The 19,346-nt window shown below is 40.4% G+C and overlaps 1 protein-coding gene across 1 annotated transcript; it reads right to left on the bottom strand.

The window, feature by feature from the left end:
* Window positions 1–14,644: 14,644 nt before the first annotated feature.
* krt18a.2 (keratin 18a, tandem duplicate 2) lies at window positions 14,645–19,122 on the bottom strand. Its single transcript, XM_017683515.2, has 6 exons — window positions 18,692–19,122; window positions 16,731–16,813; window positions 16,473–16,629; window positions 15,426–15,590; window positions 15,199–15,324; window positions 14,645–15,122 (listed from the first exon to the last, which is right to left on the bottom strand). The coding sequence occupies exons 1-6, from the start codon at window positions 19,064–19,066 to the stop codon at window positions 14,904–14,906; spliced, it is 1,125 nt and encodes a 374-aa protein (XP_017539004.1). The 5' UTR covers window positions 19,067–19,122; the 3' UTR covers window positions 14,645–14,903.
* Window positions 19,123–19,346: the final 224 nt, after the last annotated feature.

The following is a 19,346-nucleotide window of genomic DNA, read 5'->3' as shown; positions in this document are numbered from 1 at the left end:
GAGATGCTGGCTTTTGAACTTTGTGCTGAAAACAATCCGGACAGTCCTTTTCCTCTTTGGCCCGGAGGACACGACGTCCATGATTTCCAGAAACAGTGTGAAATGTGGACGCGTCAGACCACAGGACACTTTTCCACTCCGCGTCAGTCCATCTCAGATGAGCTCGGCCCAGAGAAGCCGGCGGCGTTTCTGGGTGGTGTTGATATGTGGCTTCGCTTTGCATGGCAGAGTTTTAACCTGCACTTGTAGATGGAGCGAGTTCACTGACAGTGGTTTTCCGAAGTGTTCCTGAGCCCATGTGGGAATATCCGTTAGAGAATGATGTGGGTTTTTAATGCAGTGCCGCCTGAGGGGTCGAAGGTCACGGCCATTCAGTGCTGGTTTTCTGCCTTGCCGCTTACCTGCAGAGATTTCTCCAGATTCTCTGAATCTTTTGATGATATTATGGACTGTAGATGATGAAATCCCTAAATTCCTTGCAGTTGCACGTTGAGAAACGTTGATCTTAAACTGTTGGACTATCTGCTCACGCAGTTGTTCACAAAGTGGTGAACCTCGCCCGTCCCTGCTTGTGAACGTCTGAGCCTTTCAGGGATGCTCCCTTTATACCCAATCATGACACTCACCTGCTTCCAATTAACCTGTTCCCCTGTGGAATGTTCCAAACAGGTGTTTTTTTTGAGCATTCCTCAACTTTCCCAGTCTTTTGTTGCCCCTCTCCCAACTTCTTTGGAACGTGTTGCAGGCATCAAATTCAAAATGAGTGAATATTTGTGAAAAACAATAAAGTTTATCCGTTTGAACATTAAATATCTCGTCTTTGTAGTGGATTCAATTGAATATCGGTTGAAAAGGATTTGCAAATCATCGTATTCTGTTTTACACAACGTCCCAACTTCACTGGAATTGGGGTTGTACATACTGGAATATTATTCTCCTCACTAATACACACTGGAATATTATTCTCCTCACTAATACATACTGGAATATTATTCTCCTCACTAATACACACTGGAATATTATGCTCCTCACTAATACACACTGGAATATTATGCTCCTCACTAATACACACTGGAATATTATTCTCCTCACTAATACATACTGGAATATAATTCTCCTCACTAATACACACTGGAATATAATTCTCCTCACTAATACACACTGGAATATTATTCTCCTCACTAATACACACTGGAATATTATGCTCCTCACTAATACATACTGGAATATTACTCTCCTCACTAATACACACTGGAATATTATTCTCCTCACTAATACACACTGGAATATTATGCTCCTCACTAATACACACTGGAATATTACTCTCCTCACTAATACACACTGGAATATAATTCTCCTCACTAATACACACTGGAATATTACTCTCCTCACTAATACACACTGGAATATTATTCTCCTCACTAATACACACTGGAATATTATTCTCCTCACTAATACATACTGGAATATTATGCTCCTCACTAATACACACTGGAATATTATTCTCCTCACTAATACACACTGGAATATTATGCTCCTCACTAATACATACTGGAATATAATTCTCCTCACTAATACACACTGGAATATTATTCTCCTCACTAATACACACTGGAATATTATGCTCCTCACTAATACACACTGGAATATAATTCTCCTCACTAATACACACTGGAATATTATGCTCCTCACTAATACATACTGGAATATTATTCTCCTCACTAATACACACTGGAATATTATTCTCCTCACTAATACACACTGGAATATTATTCTCCTCACTAATACATACTGGAATATTATTCTCCTCACTAATACACACTGGAATATTATGCTCCTCAATAATACATACTGGAATATTATTCTCCTCACTAATACACACTGGAATATTATTCTCCTCACTAATACACACTGGAATATTATTCTCCTCACTAATACACACTGGAATATTATTCTCCTCACTAATACACACTGGAATATTATGCTCCTCACTAATACATACTGGAATATTATTCTCCTCACTAATACACACTGGAATATTATTCTCCTCACTAATACACACTGGAATATTATTCTCCTCACTAATACATACTGGAATATTATTCTCCTCACTAATACACACTGGAATATTATTCTCCTCACTAATACATACTGGAATATTATTCTCCTCACTAATACACACTGGAATATCATGCTCCTCACTAATACACACTGGAATATTATTCTCCTCACTAATACACACTGGAATATTATTCTTCTCACTAATACACACTGGAATATCATGCTCCTCACTAATACACACTGGAATATTATTCTCCTCACTAATACACACTGGAATATTATTCTCCTCACTAATACACACTGGAATATTATGCTCCTCACTAATACACACTGGAATATTATTCTCCTCACTAATACACACTGGAATATTATGCTCCTCACTAATACATACTGGAATATTATTCTCCTCACTAATACACACTGGAATATTATGCTCCTCACTAATACATACTGGAATATTATGCTCCTCACTAATACATACTGGAATATTATTCTCCTAACTAATACACACTGGAATATTATTCTCCTCACTAATACACACTGGAATATTATTCTCCTCACTAATACACACTGGAATATTATTCTCCTCACTAATACATACTGGAATATTATTCTCCTCACTAATACACACTGGAATATTATGCTCCTCACTAATACACACTGGAATATTATGCTCCTCACTAATACACACTGGAATATTATTCTCCTCACTAATACATACTGGAATATAATTCTCCTCACTAATACACACTGGAATATTATTCTCCTCACTAATACACACTGGAATATTATGCTCCTCACTAATACATACTGGAATATAATTCTCCTCACTAATACACACTGGAATATTACTCTCCTCACTAATACACACTGGAATATTATTCTCCTCACTAATACACACTGGAATATTATTCTCCTCACTAATACATACTGGAATATTATGCTCCTCACTAATACACACTGGAATATTATTCTCCTCACTAATACACACTGGAATATTATTCTCCTCACTAATACATACTGGAATATAATTCTCCTCACTAATACACACTGGAATATTATTCTCCTCACTAATACACACTGGAATATTATGCTCCTCACTAATACACACTGGAATATAATTCTCCTCACTAATACACACAGGAATATTATGCTCCTCACTAATACATACTGGAATATTATTCTCCTCACTAATACACACTGGAATATTATTCTCCTCACTAATACACACTGGAATATTATTCTCCTCACTAATACATACTGGAATATTATTCTCCTCACTAATACACACTGGAATATTATGCTCCTCACTAATACATACTGGAATATTATTCTCCTCACTAATACACACTGGAATATTATTCTCCTCACTAATACACACTGGAATATTATTCTCCTCACTAATACACATTGGAATATTATGCTCCTCACTAATACATACTGGAATATTATTCTCCTCACTAATACACACTGGAATATTATTCTCCTCACTAATACACACTGGAATATTATTCTCCTCACTAATACATACTGGAATATTATTCTCCTCACTAATACACACTGGAATATTATTCTCCTCACTAATACACACTGGAATATTATTCTTCTCACTAATACACACTGGAATATCATGCTCCTCACTAATACACACTGGAATATTATTCTCCTCACTAATACACACTGGAATATTATTCTCCTCACTAATACACACTGGAATATTATTCTCCTCACTAATACACACTGGAATATTATGCTCCTCACTAATACATACTGGAATATTATTCTCCTCACTAATACACACTGGAATATTATTCTCCTCACTAATACACACTGGAATATCATGCTCCTCACTAATACACACTGGAATATTATTCTCCTCACTAATACACACTAGAATATTATTCTCCTCACTAATACACACAGGAATATTATGCTCCTCACTAATACATACTGGAATATTATTCTCCTCACTAATACACACTGGAATATTATTCTCCTCACTAATACACACTGGAATATTATGCTCCTCACTAATACATACTGGAATATTATTCTCCTCACTAATACACACTGGAATATTATTCTCCTCACTAATACACACTGGAATATTATTCTCCTCACTAATACACACTGGAATATCATGCTCCTCACTAATACACACTGGAATATTATTCTCCTCACTAATACACACTGGAATATCATGCTCCTCACTAATACATACTGGAATATTATTCTCCTCACTAATACACACTGGAATATTATTCTCCTCACTAATACACACTGGAATATTATTCTCCTCACTAATACACACTGGAAGCAGTTAAAATGTTTAACACTAATGCACGAGGAATGAGAACTGTCGGGCTCCTTCTTTATACCAATACGATATTTCGTGACTTGTGAAAACAGAGAATTAGGGTCATTTGCGTTCGTCCTTTTGCACATACTGTATTTGATCTTTCTGTGGCCACATAATAATATGATGCTTTGCAGGAAATAGCACTGAAATCACAGAATTAGGACTGTGTTCTGTTTCCGGTTTGATCAATGCCTAATAAAGAGTATGAAATAAGGATGGAGTAAGAGACACGAGGAGGTCCTGAGTGCTCTGAATCTATACTGGGAGCAGGAGTGACTGAGCTGGTAACATATGGAGACACTTAAGCTCCCAGTTTAACCCAAAGTTTGGTTTCCATGGAGCCGCCCAAATTTAGGCGCCTTTATTACAGGTCACCATGGTAACCATGGTTAACATACCATTGGGTTTTCCCTAAATTAAAACGGAAGATGCCAGAAGAGCGGGGCGGCGTGCCACTGACCACACTCTGATGACTAATGCATGCTGAGGGAAAATATAACGGTCAGCCTGCGGTCTTCCTGACTGCTACTTCTTTTCCTTCTGTTTCTTCTCTTTTTCTCGCTTTCACTCTCGTCGAGCCCCGCCCCTCCCTGCTGGTCACGCTCAGAGAAGATTCTAGAGGATGGAAGTGACTCACTTTTTTTGCTAAATCATTTACACACCCTGAGGGGAGTGAAGACACCCTACTGCGCATACGACATTAACAGAAGGCAGAGCAAGGGTCATTTGTAGTTTCTGACCAGTGACCCAGAGGATAAATGGAGTAAAGGGCTGGCCGAGGCCGTTTCTCTTCTCTCCCTCACCATTTTCATTTCCATTCTCGTAGTGCTGCCTCACAATTTTGCTTCATCATGTGATGTTGGTGTGAGTAAGAATGGGATTTGGCAATTTCCAAGGAGGGATGATTGGCATGCCGTTTAAACCCGTGTCCACTGTTGGTCATTAGGACATTTATGGATATTGTTGCACTTCAGTAGTCTCTAGCCTAGAAAGGGTTTTCCTGGGTGAATTTAATCCAAGACTAAGCTTAAGGAGTCTATATGAACATAACTATTACTGCTTGTCCATAGAATCTGTCTTAACTCTAAGTCAATGTCATTTGTGATTGTCTAGAGCAGTGGTGGACAGTAACTGAGTAACTGAGTAACTGAGTAAATGTAATTAGTATCTGTACTTTAGTATTTTTGGTGTATCTGTACTGAAGTTTCTCCGTTCTGGGCGACTTTTTCCTTTCACTCCACTACATTTCAGAGTCTAATATCCGACTTTTCCCTCCTACATTTTGAGAAATCTGTGGTTCCTTTTGGTTTCTGTGTGTATAAAAACGTAACATGTCAAAACGAAAGAAGCGCAAAGCCAGAGCACCAATCAGGGCCCAGCGGTCACTTTGTTTAGAGCTGGTTTTGACCTGTTGGTCATACCGACCCAGTGCAGCACGCGGATCAACGTCAGCGCAGCAGCGTAAAACTTTGGGAGAGTCTGTTCAACATAAATGATGAACTAACCTAACTTTGTGTAAATAGAGCTCAATATAGAAATATGTCCACATATGCAGTCGAGACTGACGCGGCTTTTTTCTGAATTTCTACAAACACCATTTCATTTTATAGTAAATGAGTTTGGGCTGGTTTATGTTTATGAACAGACGCCTACAGATCAACATAGTAAAGGAGCTCATCTGTGATCCTGAGTTTAAAGCCAGTTTTTATTCAACTTAAACTTGGAACTAAGTTGTAAATAAATCTGAACCTGAAACTTTGCTTGTGTGTAAAAAGTGATTTCAGAGCCACTCGGTTCTCCCTGATGGAAACTGTTTACCTTCAGTGTTTTGTGCTTCTGATCATTTTAATAGACGTCAGCGTCACTAATTAATGACGTTCTATTAAAAGACTGGTTTACCAAGAGAGACGCTGGAGGACTTTCACCTGAAATGAGTTCATGAAGCCAGTCTGGTTATAAAAATGATAACAGGACATCAGAGCCAGAATTACTCTTTTAGTACTTTTACTTAATACTTAAGTACATTTGAAGGGAAATACTTTAGTACTTTTACTCAAGTGGAGATCTAAAGGGAGGAACTTCTACTTTATTGGAGGAATATTTGACATGTTTTGTGTACTTCGTCCACCTCTTTTTATTTTTTTTATTTATATGGTTTCATTTACAAAAAAGTCATATTTGATTTTACATTACTATTTTCCTTTTTATCCCTGTGAATAAAGCCGGCTGTTTCTGTTACTGTGTGTATTGCACTTTTAATGCAAGGTCTTACATCCTTACAGGAAAACACATCGTCAGATTCATGCACTCAAGGAATGTGTCCAAAACACAACTGTCATAATTAAATGTTTCTCTGCATGATGCTTGCAATTACACATTTCCACCAGAGAGGTCTCCAAACTCACAAATCTTACATAGTGCAGCTTTAAGCCAGACATTTGTAAATGACCTCTGTTCTGATTGGCTGCAGTGCACAGTTCCAATTGTTTGAAACTTAGTTCAGCCTGATAAACTTCTTATGACGTCCGCATGAACTATAGGAGTCAGAATGGGCGGATATGAAAAACATATAATTTTCCATACATTTTCCATATAATTGCTAAATAAGAAGTCTTAGGGATGTAATAAGCCTGGGATTTTAAGGGGTAAAATGATGTCCATAAAACCAGTCCAATTATCTGACCTCACCACTGATCATACAGGCGAGATCATGTAAGGGACTTCCCTGACAAAATAAAATCAGGTATATGGAGACATTCTGAGCTGGAATGATGGAATGACGCTCATGAAAGCTGCAGCTTCAAGGTCCATGGAGTGAATCTGGAGCTGTTCCCCCTTTGGGAGGACCTGGGCATCAGGAATGGGAGCTATGTAGACTTCAAACGAGAAACATTTTCTCCTTCCACAGTGGGCTCTTCCATGGAAACATACTCCTCCTGTCACAACAGTAATGCTGTAAGGCCTCAAGTCAAAGACCAGACAAGCCATGAAAGGGGAGTAAATATAGAGAACCGTCTGCAGTAATTAATTTACTAGTTAACCTAATTTTGTCCGTAATTATAGAGAATTTGACCTGAAGTCTTCCTTTCATAGTGAAGTCGTATCTATTGGAAGATAACGAAGGAAATAAAAAATGTTCAGACCAAGGCTGTTGTGTTCCCATCAAATGAAGTATAAACAAAAGCATGGGAATAAAGACGCTATGTGACCCTGAGTCAGAGAGCCAGAGTTGTAGAGAAACATAGATGCTATGAAAGAGAAACATGGCCTGAGGGAACAAGCCCAACCCAACCGACACCCAACACACGTCACACAATATACCAAAAAGGTTTATACTGGCATTGATGCTGCATCAAAAACATAACCTGATAAGCTTAATGTTTTATTTTTATTTATAGAACAGAGCAAGCAGACAAAACAATACAAATGCCTGAATAATAATGATAATAATAATATTAATAATAATAATAATGAAGAAGAAGGGAAGGTTCATGAAGAAGCTTTAAGTTGGCTTGACAAGCTCAGCTAATAGCACTTGAAAAGGTAGCTCAGGTGTGGGCCATTGCTATTGCATCACATTGTTGCTAAGTGTGCATCACATGGTTGCTAAGGTGTTGCTGGGCCATTACTATTGTATTACATGTGGTTGCTAAGGTGTTGCTGGGCCATTACTATTGCATCACATGTGGTTGCTAAGGCGTTGCTAGGTCATTGCTATTGCATCACATGTGGTTGCTAAGGTGTTGCTAGGCCATTGCTATTACATCACATGTGGTTGCTAAGGTGTTGTTAGGCCATTGCTATTGCATCACATGTGGTTGCTAAGGCGTTGCTAGGTCATTGCTATTGCATCACATGTGGTTGCTAAGGCGTTGCTAGGTCATTGCTATTGCATCACATGTGGTTGCTAAGGCGTTGCTAGGTCATTGCTATTACATCACATGTGGTTGCTAAGGTGTTGCTAGGTCATTGCTATTGCATCACATGTGGTTGCTAAGGCGTTGCTAGGTCATTGCTATTGCATCACATGTGGTTGCTAAGGTGTTGCTAGGCCATTGCTATTACATCACATGTGGTTGCTAAGGTGTTGTTAGGCCATTGCTATTGCATCACATGTGGTTGCTAAGGTGTTGTTAGGCCATTGCTATTGCATCACATGTGGTTGCTAAGGTGTTGCTAGGCCATTGCTATTACATCACATGTGGTTGCTAAGGTGTTGCTAGGCCATTGCTATTACATCACATGTGGTTGCTAAGGTGTTGCTAGGCCATTGCTATTACATCACATGTGGTTGCTAAGGTGTTGCTAGGCCATTGCTATTGCATCACATGTGGTTGCTAAGGTGTTGCTAGGCCATTGCTATTGTATCACATGTGGTTGCTAAGGTGTTGCTAGGCCATTGCTATTACATCACATGTGGTTGCTAAGGTGTTGCTAGGCCATTGCTATTACATCACATGTGGTTGCTAAGGTGTTGCTGGGCCATTGCTATTGCATCACATGTGGTTGCTAAGGTGTTGCTAGGCCATTGCTATTACATCACATGGGGTTGCTAAGGTGTTGCTGGGCCATTACTATTGTATCACATGTGGTTGCTAAGGTGTTGCTAGGCCATTGCTATTGCATCACATGTGGTTGCTAAGGTGTTGCTAGGCCATTGCTATTGTATTACATGTGGTTGCTAAGGTGTTGCTAGGCCATTGCTATTACATCACATGTGGTTACTAAGGTGTTGTGAGGTCATTGCTATGCTATCCCAGATGGTTGCTAAAGTCTTGGTAGCAAACTTGTATGATGGTGACATAAGCGTAATGTCGAAAATGATTAAGTTTTGTGGTTCTAGCTCAAAAGCTCCTGATTCCAGTACTCACTCCGGTAAAGTCAACTGATATCCTGATCTTTGGACATGAGAAGAAAATTCTATGGTTTCCACTTTTCCACTTTCTTATATGAGAGCAACTGAGCAACGTCGCCAGTCGATTTCTCCCAAATGGGTTCTTTCAATCAGCAGTGAGAGGGGAGGAGGGAGCGCTGGAGCACTGGAGTGGAAATTCTGCCTCACTTTCAGCCACAAACTCCCCTTTCAGAAGAAACCACAGTGGAGCGTTCTATACTTAGCCACTGTACATTACAGCTAGAGGTCTTTCATTCAGCAACCAGTTCACAGGGTTCGTCTCCTTGATTTGGGATGGTTTTGAAAGTGGTACAGAGGTCTGCGTGTAGTTACTGCACACACAATACATTTTACTCATTTTATTTTAGTAATCAAGACTTCACGTCGGTGAGCTGCGTGCACATGTACGGATTAAACGGATTCTAGTGAGTGTGTTGTCTTACTTCTATAACCATGGCTTATGAATGCTTATAAGAGGTACGCAGGAATGTAGTATATTGTGCTTTAAGCCATAGAGGTAGCATAGAGTACTCTAAACTTAAGGTGGACTCTCAGTGGGCACCAGCTAGATAGGGGGTCAACTCCTCGCAGCTTCCCAGGCTCGAGGCCTCTGTTATCAGTCCTGAGGCCTGGCTGAACTGACAAGGGCCCGCTGTGAGTTATTGTGTGGTGGGCTTGAGGGTGTAGAGAGGAGAGTCAGTGGAAAGGGTCAGGTGGGTTTTTTGACCATATTAGAGCTTCCCTCCTCCTTACTCATTATGCAAATATGTTAACACTGTCATGTTTATGCATCTTGCAATTATTTGTAACCAATAGATTGTATCTACTTTGTTCTCTGTTAACCAACGGTAAGAAACAACGCCCCATTTGGGGAATGTAGAACGATTTTAACTCTGGTCTGTCTTCGGAGATCTCTGGGGTTTTCCAGGAGTTTCTCTCCGGCCGTGAGCTTTAGTAAACATATTTCTTTGCTGCATTATTTGTGACTGCTTTCTGGTTTGCTTTCCACAACAAGCCCTGAGATCCCAGCTCGACATTCATTATGGATCTTATTTTAGGCAGCAAAGAGTTTGAATTCAAAACATTCATATCTTGGTTTATTAATCATGTGGAAAATCATGTAAACTTACTCCAAATCTTGCTTTAGGTTTTTTCATTGAGTCCTGCCTTAATGAAACTGGACATACGCAAAGGCCAGTTTTTGGTGAAAGCAAGAATCAGAGATAACCTTAGAGGTTGAGAGAACTTTAGTTTTACTGCATTATTGACATGCAATTTTGTCAATTTGGTCAAATTAAATGTTTTGACTTTGTAAGAGAAAATAACTCAGTGTGAAATATGAAAATATTTTAAATATGACATTTTTAGCAGGTTTTCCATCCATCCATCCATTTTCTAAGCTGCTTCTCCGTCAGGGTCGCGGGGGGAAGCTGGAGCCTATCCCAGCAGTCTTCGGGCGGAAGGCAGGATACACCCTGGACAGGTCGCCAGTCCATCGCAGGGCAGACAGACAGACACAGACAGTCACTCACACCCAGGGGTAATTTAGCGTGTCCAATTGGCCTGACTGCATGTCTTTGGACTGTGGGAGGAAACCGGAGAACCCGGAGGAACCCCACGCAGACACGGGGAAAACATGCAGACTCCAAACAGAGAGGACCCTGGTCACCCGGCAGGGGAATCGAACCCAGGCCCTCCTTACTGTGAGGCGACAGCGCTACCCACCACGCCACCGTGCCGCATTTTTAGCAGGTTTTAATGTGTGTAATTTCTATTTACTGAGCAAAGTACAATTTTGGAGATACGACGTATCACTAATCCATCTCATATTGTAGAGATAGAAACACACACTGGCCGACAAGTGTAGGAATGGTTTCATAAACAGCAGAAGGAAATCAAACGCCTTCCATGGCACTGAAACGTTATGGGAACCTGAGCACAGAATGGGGAGCAGATTCCGACCTCCTTCATCCCTGAAGTCTTTTCTTCCTGGAGAATGGTCTATTATCCCACAACACAAGGCTCAGAACTTGTGTAACAGCATTCCAAGAAGGATCTAAACTTTTCTAAATTAAATAGCAGCACTAATCCTGACCCTTTAAGGGTTCTGTTAGACATAAAAAGAACCCAGTGTTCAGGATACAAATGAGTGTCAATGTGATGACAAACAAAACACTTAAAATTTGAAGTTTGCAATGTCATATTAATTTCTTCTGGGTTGAGAACTGTTCATCTCTTATGATGACTTATAAGAAGATACTAGTTAGTATTTTAAAGCTTAGTTATCTCCTCAAAAAGTGGCTTCTTCATGCCACTGCAGTAGACAGTTAAGTGTCAGATAAAACCCAATTAGCAGCAGCTAAAGCAATGAATTAACTGAAAAGACCAATGATTTGCATTTTTCACTAGAGATACTGGAGGAATTTGGGGCTGTGGTGTATCTGTACTGAAGTTTCTCCGTTCTGGGCGTCTTTTTCCTTTCACTCCACTACATTTCAGAGTCTAATATCCGACTTTTTGAGAAATCTGTCGTTCTTTTTGGTTTCTGTGTGTATAAAAACGTAACATGTCAAAACGAAAGAAGCGCAAAGCCAGAGGACCAATCAGGGCCCAGCGGTCACTTTGTTTAGAGCTGGTTTTGACCTGTTGGTCATACCGACCCAGTGCAGCACGCGGTTCAACGTCAGCGCAGCAGCGTAAAACTTTGGGAGAGTCTGTTCAACATAAATGATGAACTAACCTAACTTTGTGTAAATAGAGCTCAATATAGAAATATGTCCACATATGCAGTCGAGACTGACGCGGCTTTTTTCTGAATTTCTACAAACACCATTTCATTTTATAGTAAATGAGTTTGGGCTGGTTTATGTTTATGAACAGACGCCTACAGATCAACATAGTAAAGGAGCTCATCTGTGATCCTGAGTTTAAAGCCAGTTTTTATTCAACTTAAACTTGGAACTAAGTTGTAAATAAATCTGAAACTGAAACTTTGCTTGTGTGTAAAAAGTGATTTCAGAGCCACTCGGTTCTCCCTGATGGAAACTGTTTACCTTCAGTGTTTTGTGCTTCTGATCATTTTAATAGACGTCAGCGTCACTAATTAATGACGTTCTATTAAAAGACTGGTTTACCAAGAGAGACGCTGGAGGACTTTCACCTGAAATGAGTTCATGAAGCCAGTCTGGTTATAAAAATGATAACAGGACCAGATCAGAGCCAGAATTCCTCTTTTAGTACTTTTACTTTATACTTAAGTACATTTGAAGGGAAATACTTTAGTACTTTTACTCCAGTGGAGGTCTAAAGGGAGGAACTTCGACTTTTACTGGAGGAATATTTTACCTTTAGTATCTACTTTAACTCCAGTACATGGTTTGTTTTTTTCGTCCAGCTCTGCAAGATGTTTTCTTTTCCTTCTTATCAATAATTCAATAGTAAATCAACAATTAAATCAAAATTAGGAAACAGTCACTACTGAAACATTTGGTTCACTGTTATGACAAAATGGAATGTTCAATCATTTTTTTCAATAAAACAAACATACTAAAGCTAGAGCGTCGATCAAAGAGCTCAAAAATGTTTTGAGCTCCAACTTTAAACCGTCAACAATGAAACGTCTACTTCCACATTTCAGCCTTGAACACCGAATGAGTTTATTTGTTCATTGCATTAAACTTTGTGCACTAAAATGTGAACACAGAGTTGTTTTTATTGAAGCCATAAAGCACAGAACACAGAAATATGGTCTCTTTCATTATTTTTGCAATTTTTCAAATCTGGAAAAATAAAAGAATGTGATACTGTTAAACATTTATTGCCCTTTTCTTTATGACTAACATCAAAACACAACTGAACCAGCAAGTTAGTCAATATATGTGGCTCAATTATATTGATGCTATATTGACAAAACCTCTTACCTCTAAAAGTTTGACGAGACATTCTTAACTTTGAGCTCTGAAGCTTTTCAATTGCTCAGTTCGTCCTTAAATCCTACCAGATTGTAAAAAAATAGCTTGCACTTTAAAACCCTTTAAGGAAAAAAGAGATACGAGGGTTTGTTTTGACAACAATGATGGGTCATTCTCCATTTGCAGTGGGAATTTAGGTGAAAATATTTTTAAAAATCAATTTCTTTAACACCAGAACCAACAACCTTAACATTAATAGTTCCTATAATCCATAAATGCAAAATAGAGAGCTTAATTCCAAATGTATTTTAATATATTTTAATGTAAAATGCAACATTTTTGTCAATTTTTCACTGGTATTACCCCTTAATGAGGCGTTCTGAGAATTAATGACATCACCAAAGCTTTTTTATACACATGCACCAAAAATGTATGCTTTAATATATTTTAACACACCTCCATTGACTATAAACTATAAGATTAAATCGGATGATAAACAGAAATTTAACTGCTGAGATGAAAATCAATGGTGAATTGTTCTAACATTTCATGTAAGATACTCTTAATATAGACAACATTTCATCAAAAAGGATTAGTATTTAACGTTTTAGGAGCTGATCATGCAGAAAAAGATAAAAAAAAAACTTTAGGAATCTCTTTAAGCCCTGAAACCTCTGGGACATGGTTTCCCACTCCAAATCGAGAAATGACCCAAATCCAACATTTCATCCATCAGAGAGACGTTGACTGCAGTGCCAGATCCTGTCTGAGACACAGGCCCAGTCCCATTTCACCCCTCGCCCCTACCACTGAGCCCTCAGCCTTCTCGTCTGGGGTAGGGAGTCTCGATTCTAGCTGAGATGGAGGGGTGGGGTGACGTGTTGGGGCTACATGACCCTCCAAACGGAGGTTTCTCAGAGACTCCAAACAGAGAGATACGAGAAAAACAGAGAAACCGGCGAGACGGAGAACAAGAGACCAAAGAAACCCACAAATGTGGGAATTTTCTCTGTTAAAAAATCACAATAACCATCATTTTATCTCAGTTTAATGTTGTTTCAGTGGATTCTGGACATTTTCTTCTTAACAAGCATAAAAATTGTTATCTAACTTTTCCGTTCCACCTTAAATAGTCCAGCAGTTCTGACGCCTGAAGCGCGAGAATGTACCTGCTGCTCCATTTAAGGTGGAACGGGAAAATTCTCAAGAATCTGGAGAATTTCTGACTTCAGCTTCACATCACTGAAGAATTAGGGGGGGTGATAATAAATAACTGCCCCCCTCTTTGAAGGCGTATGATCCCTAAATGTAACTAAAGCCCAGCAGTGAGGAGCTGAACTTTCCCCTCCTCTGCTGTCCCTGCAGACGGGCAGGGTCGCCTACAGAGCGGCGCTAGTAGCTGATAATGAAGTGATGCTCTTTTATTAGAGGGTCTCATTTCAGAGGGAAGATCTCAACCACTGCCCTGTAGCTCAGTTCAGAGGGGCAAGGTGACACTTAAAAACAAGGGGTAGGAGTAAAATGAAGAAATGGGACTGGGCCTTAAAGTGGTGTCTAGTGATGAACAGTGATCAGTATCTATCCAAGGTGTGCACATGTTGTTAGTAATAGAGAAATGAGTTGTTTTGCAATCAAACGTCCTGCTTCTGTGCTAATGGACCACCTTCCCGCTTACAGGTTATTCTTGACCGTCTAAATGTCTTCTGTAGGTTTCAATCTCAGCCTCCAGCTCTCCTTTGAGATTGAGCAGAATTGAATAATCCTGCCTGTGCTTCTGGAGGCTACTGCGCAGCTCTGTCAGCTCAGCCTCCAGCTGGAGGATAATGACATTGTACTGCTCCACCTCCGTGTTGCAGCGCAGCTGAGCTTCCTCAAGAGATCCCAGCAGAGAGGCTTTCTGCGTACCAGAGGATTAAAGCATGAAGGCAAAGTCAGCAAAATGGAAATGCAGTAGTCAGACGAACATCTCTCACCATTCTGGCCTGAGTCTGAAGCTCAATCTCCAGAGACTGCATGTCTCTGCGCTTCTCCTGCACTTGGTTCTGAGCCTCCTTCAGAGCAGCCGTGTTCTCGGTCACCTGTACTTCTACCTCTATGATCTGCATGCAGTCACAAATGCAAACGGTGCAGTTTTGGTGCGCATGTTCCTCAAAAATGTGTTCTGAGTCACTTATTTTTCAAAAGTGGAATAAAATCGAACCTTTGTTTCATGCCAGGCTTTCAGCTCCTCCTGGTTCTTCAGGGACATCTTCTCATACTTGGCTCTCATCTTCTCCATGATCCGAGCCAGGTCCTCTCCTTTAGGAGCGTCAACGTCCACCTGCACTCCTGACTGGGCGATCTGATTATGTAATTCTGTCACATCCTTAAAAAAAAAATAAAAAAATAATAAAAAAGAACCGTTCTAATAAAGCAGTGGCTAGAACTGTTCCTTCTGACCACTGCTTTATTGAAACATTACATTCTGCATTTCAGCTGTGATACCAGAGAATGCTCTCTGAAGAGAATTTGTAGGGGAGAGTGGGGCACAAACTACCAACAGGTAAAACGTGACATGGAAATTTTTTATTTTTAAGCAGTAGAACCCAGAGGGAGTGTGTTATCATGGAATACCATCCCGGCTGTGATCTGGTGTCCGTAGATCATCCCAGCCGTGATGTTACTGGTGATAACTCCCTCCTCGAGTGCTCTACTGCTTTAATACAGCAGTTAAATAAATACAGTAAGAAATGAATAAACTGGCCGTGAACGCGGCGTTTAATATGTTTTAATGTTCAGCTCCTTCCTCCTAATTATAGCTCCTTAACGAGCAGCTCGTTGCTACGTCAGAGTAACGAGCTCCGCCCACTCGCTGCTCAGCCGGCAGTTCGTTCTCCAGCTCCTTACACTAAATTCCCAAACCGTCGTCTCCACTGAGCAGCTTTTCATTCGGCAGCTGAGACAGAAGAACAGCTGAACAACCTGGAATCAGCCAGAAATGAACCCAACACCATTCGCCAGACGTGTCTGATCTTCAGAGTCGGACCAAATCAGACTGAGACGTAAAACTGACCCAATATCAGGTTCAGCTCAGTTTGGTCAGTTTGTCCAGATCAGTATTAATGTTGTTTTGTTCCAGCCGGTCTGTAAAGCTTCTTACAGCCCGTTTAGTTTGGCGAATGGTGTTGGGTTCATTTCTGGCTGATTTCAGGTTGTTCAGCTGTTCTTCTGTCACAGACAATAAGACCAACTTGTTCTGCAAGGTCACCTGTTGATGGTTTTTCTTTCGAGAGATGAGCTGCTCAGTCAGCATCTCGACATCATTCTCCAGGTGCAGTCGCTGCACGTTAGTGTCATCCAGAATCTTCCTCAGGTCACGGATGTCTGATTCTACACTCTGTCGGATCTGAAGCTCGTGTTCAAACCTACCAACAGAAAGCTGCAATTAGACCTTCATAACATTATGCAGATGGAAATAAATCCAGTCTGCACTACAACAAAAGTGCTTTGACATCATCTTCCTCACTTGGCCTTGAAGTCCTCAATACACAGAGCGCTATTGTCCACCTGGAGGGCCAAATTTGCGTTGCTCAAGGTCGTCTCAAGAATCTGAAAAAGAAATTCACTCCTGACGTTGGATAAATCTGATGTGTGGTGAGGTAAAGCTGATTTACTGCGGTATAAATAAGAGTATAAATCGATATGGTCAGTTAATTGTCTTAGAATATTTTTAAAAAGCATGTTTTATCAGTTAATGTAAATTATGAATGCCTTTCATTCTGTTAACCCCTAAAAAGGCCTGGCCCTGCCGGCAGGTCTAAAGTTTCATTACTCACTTCTATAACTTAAGAACAGCTCCACCAGGTTTCATTGAAGTCCCTGTAGTTACTGAATAATAGGCCTTATAATGGTCAACAACCTGGGATTTTAATGAGTTAAAGAAGTCTGATTATTCTAACCGACCAGGTCCAGCCTGAAGCCCAGATACTTGAGTTGCTCTCTGACTCCAGGATCCAGTCCTCTCATTCAAATACAGCTTTTTAAAGGCAACTTCCGGTGAAGTCTCTCTTCATAAAAGTTAATTCCAGCTACTGCAATGATGAATTTGTTTGTCACTGAAGGACGTGGAGTCTTAAGTAAGCAAAACGCACCATTGCTGCCAACAATATTGGTAATATCTGCATAGTTAACGCTGGAAAACGCCTGCGCTGGACTGTACATACAGGAGAGCTATGGATAAATAAGGAGCAGATGTAATGTAGCAGTATGACAGCCAGTTGGAACATGTAGCCACTGCTACTCTCACTGGACGCTGGTGATGAAAATCGGAAACTCCCAATGCAGAACATATCATTCACATAATGGCCATAATGTTATAAAATAACCGAAAACAATAAACACAATCTGATGAAGCTTTCTTTGTTCACTTACACTAAGATTAAGATACTTTTTTGATCCAACAACTGGGGAAATTCCACCTCCGCATTTAACCCATCCATGCAGTGAAACACCACATACACACTAGTGAACACACACACTAGGGGGCAGTGAGCTCACTTGCCCGGAGCGGTGGGCAGCCCTATCCACGGCGCACGGGGAGCAGTTGGGGGTTAGGTGTCTTGCTCAAGGACACCTCAGTCATGGACTGTCGGCCCTGTGGATCGAACCGGCGACCTTCCGGTCACAATGCCAGATCCCTAACCTCCAGCCCAAGACTGCCCACTATGTTGCCAAATGTATTCGCTTGTCTGGCTTCACACGCATATGAAATTGAGTGACATCCCATTCTTAATCCATAGGGTTTAATATGATGTCGGCCCACCCTTTGCAGCTATAACAGCTTCAACTCTTCTGGGAAGGCTTTCCACAAGGGTTAGGAGTGTGTTTATGGGAATTTTTGACCGTTCTTCCAGAAGCGAATTTGTGAAGTCCCCCAAATGCTGTCGTTCCCAATCGCTTCCGCTTTGTTATAATCCCACTGACAGTTGACTGTGGAATATTTAGTAGTGAGGAAATTTCACGACTGGACTTGCTGCACAGGTGGCGTCCGATCACGGTACCACGCTGGAATTCACTGAGCTCCTGAGAGCGACCCATTCTTTCACTAATGCCTGTAGAAGCAGTCTGCAGGCCGAGGGGCTCGGCTTTATACACCTGTGGCCATGGAAGTGACTGGAACACCTGAACTCACTGATTTAGATGGGGAGTGAATACTTTTGGAAATATAGTGTGTATAACTATAACAAATGTGCTGCTTTTTAAATAGGAAAAATGACTTTCTTTGGGTTCAAATTTGAGCAACTAAGACAAATGTAATTAACCACAATTAAGTAATAAGACAATTACTCACTGTTTAATATTTTAATCATACGACAGTCCAATTTTTTAATGCATATTATTAGTAATACTTATTTCGCCTCTTCTTTCAATAACTTGGTTAAAGATTTCTATCAGTCTAAATTTAGAGTTTATTGCAGACCGGAGTACCTCTTTGCGTAGCTGGGTGACGATGGCCTCGAATCGGCTGTAGTCGTGCAGTTCAGGTCCTCTCTTCTCCAGAACCTCGCTGATCTGCAGCTCCAGCTTGCTGTTCTCATGTTCCAGGGTCCTCACCTTCTCTAGATATGAGGCCAGGCGATCGTTCAGGTTCTGCATGGTCACTTTCTCACTGCCCGCACCGACTTCCACAACAGTGGATCCGTAGAGGCCCTCTTGAAGAACACTTCTACTGCCCATGCTGGAGAGCTCCAAGGGAAAGACATGTTTCACCACCTGAAGTGTTCTCGGAGCTGTGGCAATGCTTCCCACATTTCGAGGAGAATAATGCTGTGATGTTTCTTCAACAAAAGATGCTGAACACATTGTTCTTTGAGGTGCTGAGGCTCGTTCAGACAACTGTGGGCTGCAGCTAGTATCAGAGCTTCACTTGTACTTGGGACATTATAAATCTTTTACTTTTATATTATCTTGTACTTTGGACTCAAACTCCACCCCCAAACAACTGCAATCAAAGAAATATTGCCCTTGAAAATGACTTTCACATTCATTTGTACTTATATGGAATTACGGTAGTACTTTCATGTATATAACTTTCATTTTACATATTATGTAGCAAAACAGACAGTTTAGTGTTCTAGTTAAC

The sequence above is a fragment of the Pygocentrus nattereri genome, chromosome 9 (genome assembly GCF_015220715.1).
Source record: "Pygocentrus nattereri isolate fPygNat1 chromosome 9, fPygNat1.pri, whole genome shotgun sequence".
Classification (NCBI taxonomy): Eukaryota; Metazoa; Chordata; class Actinopteri; order Characiformes; family Serrasalmidae; genus Pygocentrus; species Pygocentrus nattereri.
This window is presented reverse-complemented; position numbering and strand designations above follow the sequence as displayed.